The sequence below is a fragment of the Uloborus diversus genome, chromosome 8 (genome assembly GCF_026930045.1).
Source record: "Uloborus diversus isolate 005 chromosome 8, Udiv.v.3.1, whole genome shotgun sequence".
In the NCBI taxonomy this organism is placed as follows: domain Eukaryota; kingdom Metazoa; phylum Arthropoda; class Arachnida; order Araneae; family Uloboridae; genus Uloborus; species Uloborus diversus.
Window position 1 is genome coordinate 4,951,070 of NC_072738.1, and position 7,587 is coordinate 4,958,656.

General features: G+C 36.0%; 1 protein-coding gene across 1 annotated transcript; it reads right to left on the bottom strand.

Annotated features, from left to right (window-relative positions):
* Positions 1 to 1,402: 1,402 nt before the first annotated feature.
* On the bottom strand, positions 1,403 to 3,735 carry LOC129227886 (zinc finger protein 271-like). Its single transcript, XM_054862504.1, has one exon. It carries the CDS (start codon positions 3,733 to 3,735, stop codon positions 2,617 to 2,619), a length of 1,119 nt encoding a protein of 372 aa, XP_054718479.1. The 3' UTR covers positions 1,403 to 2,616.
* Between the last annotated feature and the right edge of the window lie 3,852 nt (positions 3,736 to 7,587).

The following is a 7,587-nucleotide window of genomic DNA, read 5'->3' on the forward strand; positions in this document are numbered from 1 at the left end:
AGTACAACTAAATCGCTTTCGCTATGAACACCTATCTCTAGCAATGGAGATTGGCGTTTAACCGGAAATAAGACTCGCTACTTCCGGTCTACGTCAGTGGTTTGTTTGTTTATTTAGGATATTTGGTGAATACGCGGTTTACGATTTGACACCTTTATTTTATTTTACGCGGATGAGATTCAGTTTCACGCGGATGCGGCAATGCAAACAGATAACATTTTCCTCTGTTTCAAAATCCAAACCCCTAAAGATTGCAGACTACATGTACTAAATCGAACTTTGGCCCCTGGAGACATCTTATGCGATTGGTTCCAAAACTCTTTCCAGAAGTAAAGTTATTAAACTCATTGGAAGAAAAGCTTTTAGAAGAGACAAAGGAGATCAAACACAACGAGGATACAGACTTCGGTGATACACAACCAAAAACGTTCACATTGAAAATTTTGAGCCATTCCTAGACAATAGAAATGATCTTTCTGATTTTTGGTGAAGGAAGATTCTATCATGGAAATGACACAAGTGATTATAGATGCGTTAATGCTCTGCAAAGAATTACAGAGAAAAATCCTTAATGACTGCCAAAAGACTATCATAGCCAGCTTTTCTTGAAAAACAAAACAAGAAATTAGTTTATGTTTTCTTTATGCATGTTGTGCATAAAAATCGATATAAGTACACATTAAACATATAATACAATTAGTCAATAGAATGAAGTATTTTTTTATCCATTTAGCTCACTCCTATTTTAACACTACTATTAGGTCTCAATTTAGGCGGCATTTCCGTGGAACGTAACCCCCGCGTAAAACGAGGGTCTACTGTATCACAAAAATCGCACGGGAAACCATTTGCTCCCAGACTAATAGTAGGTGTTGGACGTAATTACTTGATCAATAGTAAGCAACTTTCAAAAGTTTTTATTTTAATGTTATTTTCAAATGCAATTCAGATTTTCCCCAACATTAGACAATCTTTAAAAAGGAAGAGGTCCAGAATCATCCACTCTACCCTCCTAAAAGGTAAACTGTAATTTCAGGTTGTCTTCGGAAACGTTTAGAGGCAAGGAGCGTTTAGAAATCTCCCTACGAAATTTTTCAAAATTGAAGTCATAAAGGCACAATATCAGACTATTTTTGGTAGTAACCTTAGTGAAAGGATGGTGGTTCGGGGATCCTCCGTCAGAAATGTTTAAAAGAAGCTGAACAAGTACAGCTCTGATCAAGTTGATACATACTTTGCACAGTTTCATCACCAAAATGCACACACAATACATTAATTTAAATACCTGAAGTCTGTTACCGAGATAATTGAAAAAGATACTGATTTTTAAATGAATGAAATTTTATCTTTTATGATAAAGACTAGTTAAAAGAACAAGAAAAAAAATACAAGGAATAAAGATTCAATTTTTATTTATTATTCGATACAAATAAAACAATATAGTTTGAACAATATTTAGACGAATGCGTACTATTTATACCTCAGTGTGAAAACTGATACGTCTATCCAATGGTGGGCGAAACTTGAAGGGAAAAAGTCCTTAAACGAAATCACATGCATTACCAGTTTGTAATCAGGGGCATATTTTTTCTGGCTGGATGCAATATCAACAAAATGTGGTGTGTGTGATCTTGAAGATCCAGAATAATTAAAAAGAAATTAGAATGCGTGCCTATGTATCCGCAAGGAAGGAACAGGCCATCGAGATTGGGGGAAATATTGAGGTTTGTCTTTGGCATTTTACTCGCCACATGAAGGTGAAAACGGAAGCTTCCATGGCTGAGTGTTTGTGCTTGCAACGTGCGGTACTGGAGGTCGTGAATTTGATTCCCAATTGCGTGCCCTGGGTGTGATTCCCTTTCTTTGTGTTTTATATCTTCCCTGGGTTGTCTTGTCTGCTAATGAAAGAATTTGGAAAATTCGCCATCACATGTAAAAATGGAGGCGAGGCACTTAGCAAGCAATCCTCTTTAAATTGAGAGGCGAAAGCTTTCTTGTGAAATCTGAGAAGCCTCATGGTGGAATTAAATTATAACTGTTTATTTATGTTTGCACACTCAGCTGAAAGTTGAACGTTCCTTTTGCTAAAATCGAAAGTAGTCAAAACCTTTTTTTTTTTTTTTTGTGAACAGGGCGAAAAATAACTTTTAGATCGTTCTAGTTCTATTGTTACTCTATTTGCATACTTCATATACTCTAAACAGCTTAGCTGGCAGAAGGATAAATTCAGATATGAAACCTTAGAAAACGCATTCAAAAAGATTTTTTTCTGCCAAAGTGGGCTCGTACAAGTGTTTTTTTGACAGTAAAGCTTCAACTCAAAAATAAAGTTGTTAAACAATGCTCACAGAAGTGTGATTTTTGACAGCATGTTGTAATGCATTTATGTACTCCTTAATTGAGTAGGATGGATGTCTTTGAACTATGTTCACAGAATGGATTTTGAGTTCTATGCGTTTAAGTGCCGTATAGAACTCAACCGTTGAGTAAGTTAATGCGTGTTGCTTTAAATGTGAAGGCAGTCAAAACGCCGTTCAAGTGTTTTAACAAGAGTATGACTTTTCGCCAGCGTGAACTGTCATGGTCCAGAGTAAAAAAAAGCTCTTGAAAATGTTTTTAAAGAACATCCACTGAATATGGTTTTTCGCACGCATGGACTCTCATATGGTTTTGCAAAGTTGAAGGCCGAGCAAATGCCATTGAGCAATGTATACAAGAATATGGTTTTTCGCCAGTATGAGTCCTCATATGTACCTTCAAGTGTGAAGCACGAAAAAATGCTTTTGAACAGACTTCACAAGGATATTTCCTTTCGCCAGTATGAACTGTCATGTGATCCTTTAAATGTGAATAAACAGCAAACGCCCTTGAACAGAACTCACAAGAATATGCTTTTTCACCGGTGTGGACTCTCAGATGTCTCTTATAGTGAGTAGAACTAGAAAATGCCTTTGAACATATTTCACAAGAATGTCGCTTCTCGCCAGTATGAACATTCATGTGCTCCTTTAAATTTGAAGCCTGAGAAAACGCCTTTGAACAGACTTCACAAGAATATGCTTTTTCACCGGTGTGGACTGTCACGTGTCTCTTCAAGACGGAGGCACGAAAAAATGCCTTGGAACAGACTTGGCAAGAATATGGCTTCTCGCCGGTGTGAGTTCTCATGTGCCTCCGTAAATCTGTACGCTGAAAATATGATGTTAAACAGAGTTTACAAGGGTATGGTTTTTCGCCAGTATGGTACCTCAAATGCTGTTTTAAGTTTGCAGGACTAGAAAATGCCTCTGAACAGAATTTACAAAGATATGGCTTTTCGCCAGTATGGACTCTTAAATGCATCTTTAAAGCTGACGGGGTAGAAAATGCTTTTGAACAATGTTCACAAGAATATGGTTTCTCGCCAGTGTGGACTCTCATGTGCTCCTTTAAATGTGAAGAAGTCGAAACTGCCTTTGAACAGACTTTACAAGAATACGGTCTTTCGCTAGTATGAACACTTAAATGTCTATTTAAAGCTGACTGAGCAGAAAATGCTTGTGAACAATGTTCACAAGAATATGGTTTCTCGCCAGTGTGGACTCTCATGTGCTCCTTTAAATGTGAAGAAGTAGAAACAGCCTTTGAACAGACTTCACAAGAATATGGCTTTTCGCCAGTATGGACTCTTAAATGTGTATTTAAAGCCGACGGCGTAGAAAATGCTTTTGAACAATGTTCACAAGAGTACTGCATTTTGCCACTGTGTGTCAAAGTTGGCGGACTGAAGAAAGGAAATCGAAAATAAATAAATAAATAAATAAATAAAAATGAAAATAAATTAATTAATAGTAATAACAATGGAAATAAGGTGTTTCACTTAACAATTTTTAACACTTTTTAAAACACTATGGATTTTAGAAAAAAATGGATGTGAGAGAATTGGCTAGATTCCTGAATCGGAACCTAGTAATGCGATTTCAAGAAACAAATAAGCACTCGTTGACCAAAAAGAACACTGCGATCCTGGTGATTTTGGACTGTCGTTTACGAAAGGTAGCAAACAAAACAGATCAGAAGTTAAACACCAGTACTTCTTTGTGTGCGGAGACGCCACGCTCCTACGACCTTCTTTACGCAAGTCATAAAAATTTCAATTGGTTGGGTGTTCCGATTGCCACTTGTTGTTTTAATGAAGAAAATTAACTGTAGACCTCATCAAAAAAAAAAAAAAAAAAAAAACCATAATGCTGAATTTCTTCAAGACCATAATTTGATCAGAAAATAAAATTGGCTTCTGTGAAAATATCCAATGTTACTGCGGACTCAGGTTTATATTTCTTCAAATTTTCATTTCAAACAGTCTTGAGAGAATGCTTTTACGGAAAGTATATACTACTAATTCAGAGTTAGAAGTCTAGACATCACTGCATGATGAAGGCTGTAACACAGTTCAGATTGGTGCTGAAAAAAAGGAAAAAAAAATGGTAAGCATTAAAAAGTATTGACGGGGGGGGGGGGGGGGGACTTAAACACATATTGTATATTTAGTGCACATAAAGAAAAATTATTTAATGGCAATAAGAAAACAGAGCGACTTTAAAAACTTACGTGAAATAAAGATGCATCGCAAAAACGCACAAACGCAAACTTGTTCTTAGTCAATACAAGTGGTAAAATATCCAGCGATTTCGCACATCTTGTTAACAATCTTATCTTAAACTGTAAACTCGTACTTTGCTCCAAATACGATGGAACACTAAGACAAAATGGTACTTAGGACACTTAGACTTCACAAACAGAACTAAACAATAGTTTTTGAACTTGCAACTGAAAATTGATGACACATCTATTTATACTTTTGCATGGAAGTACTAGAAAAATGTAGTAAAACCTACATTTAGTTAAAAGGTTTGAAGAATCACAAAGACATAACACGCTTTGTTATGATTTCCACTTTCCAGTCATAAAGTTTTTTTTTGCATAAATGAGTATTTTATAATAATATTTATACATCAGTTTTGATGCAGCAGTGAAGTGCAATTATTCTTAGAATCAAATAGTAGCATAAAAAGATAATTAAATTTAAAATGTGTGTTAAAATAATTCATTGATACAATAAAACGTAAACAATAATAAAATATATCAATGCTAAGTTACTTATTAACTAGAGATAATATCAGTTGTAAACATATAAAACATACATTTAAGATGAAACTATGTTGATGAAACAAAATGAAAAATTATTTTGAAAACATTAAAAAAAAATTGTATTTACCAAGGTTTAGATCAGATCTCTTAATATACCAATAAAACTAATAAACTTTATTGGAATGACTCTTAAATGAGTAAAATGTAGAATTAAAATTACGTCGCATCTCTCGAAACCTTTCTATACTGACTGAGAGGGGTTTACGACAAGGTGATGCTCTTTCGTGCCTCCTGTTTAACTTGGCTCTAGAAAAAGCAGTTTGAGACTCTGAATTAAATCCTAGCAGAACCATCCTACAAAGAATAGTCCAACTGCTTGCTTTTGCGGATGACATTGATATTATTGGGCGAACTAAGCAAGCTGTTGTTGAAGCTTTTATCTCTCTTGTTGAAGTAAGATGGGTCTAACCATCAATGAAAATAAAACTAAATTTATGATTGCATCGAACAGAAATGTAGATACAGCCCCTTTGAAAGTAAACAACTATACATTTGAGAATGCCAAGCAGTTTAAATACCTGGGCACAATGATTTCAAGCTGCAATGACCTATATATTGAGATTAAAAACAGGCTATTCGTGGCTAATAGGTGCTTCTATGGCCTTAAAAACCAATTAAATTCAAAATATATTAGCATTAAAACTAAAATAATTCTATATAAAACATTAATAAGAACTGTCGTCCTGTATGGGAGTGAATGTTGGGCTCTCAACAGGGCAGAAGAGCTTTTACTGATTTTTGAGAAAAAATTTTAAGAAAGATTTTTGGACCAATAAAACAAGATAACTATTGGAGAAGAGCTCATAACTATGAAATTTACAAAAAGTATGGTGAACCTAACACCCTAAAGGTTATAAAAGCATCTCGCATTAGGTGGCTGGGCCACATATTTCGATATGCAGATGCATTCCCCACAAAAAGTCACCTTCTCCAATATTGAAGGAAAACGCCGAAGAGGGAGACCCCCTGTCAGATGGCTGGATAGGGTAGAAAAGGACTTTTAAAGTAGTAGGAGTGAACCGATGGAGGGCCATTGCAGGGGATAGGGTTAGGTGGGAAAGACTTTAAGAAAGGGTCTTGGCCTGCAACAGGCTGTAGCACCAGCGAAGAAGAAGAAGATTAGATCTCATCGCAGGAAAAAATAAAGGCAACACATACATTAGGGTGTTTAAAGAATCACTGAAGCACAAATGCAAATTCGGTTTCCTTTTGACAAAATCTTTTCAGTCCTTCACCACTTTCTCCATGAAAGTATATATAAAAAAAAACCAAAAACTTTTTGTTGCTCGAAAGTTAATTGTACTTTTGATATTATACTTTTTCTGCTAAAATAGGATTTTGAGACGGCAATGTGCTTCACTTGTTTTCCTAACATTGACATGAAAATGGAAATTGATGAATGACCAATTCTAAGGATATGGGAAGACGTTCCCAAGGGGCTCTGAGACGTTCCTGTCAAAGGTGCTCACAGGCGACTAATTGTACTAAACACTTAAGATAGGTCTTGATTTATGACTCTCATTTGCAAACAGGCATGAGCCCGGACCACTGCGAATCTTAAATCCCCCCCCCCCATTCTCTCTAAGATTCGCAGTGGTCTCGGATGAGCACTGAAAAGCTTGAAGTCGTTTTCTATATTACTACTGAACTATGTTATCTTTAGATACAATAGTAAAAGGACGGATTAATTTTTTTCACTTTCAGAAAGTCAAGATTACACGATTACAAAACTAGATTACGAATTATTTTACTAAGATTACAGTTACGATTGCGCATGAAAAGCCTGATTATGATTTCGATTACGATTGTGGGAGTATCCCATCGACAGATTAGGATTATGTTTATGATTACACAAAAACGTAATCGATTACTCAGATTACGATTACGTGATCGGTAATTACTTTAAGCCTGATATAAAGCATTCTCTGAAAATTCGGAATAAAGTCTCCTCCCCCCATTCCCTTAAGTTTAGATTAAGTAACTTCATAGATAACTCAAGGTGACCTTAGTTAGACAACAAAATCCTTTCCTCTGACTTTTCCCAGCTAAAATATTCTCCCTGATTTCTTCTATGGCCAAATTTTTGACCTTCTTATGACTATTCAGTAAATTACCGCCCATTTGCCAGGGCTAAAGCAGAAATACGGCGGTGTATTTCACGTATTTCTGCTTTAGCCCTGGCAAATGGGCGGTAATTTACTGAATATCCCTTGCCTCGCTTTCAATCTTCGAGTTGAACCGAACCATTGCTTCGGTCACTCGTCTGGTCTGCTAATTCTATATTAGCTACCAGTTTGTTTCGCACTCTTGGCTTCCTTAAGACGTTTTCCATCTCCAGCTCAGTCACTTTCCTATGCCGGGCTGATGAGTGCTAATAAGCACGAAACTGCAGTCCGC

What these genes read in the sequence shown, in the direction of transcription:
- LOC129227886 (XM_054862504.1), bottom strand. Translation starts at nt 3,735, where the DNA reads ATGCAGTACTCTTGTGAACATTGTTCAAAAGCATTTTCTACGCCGTCG.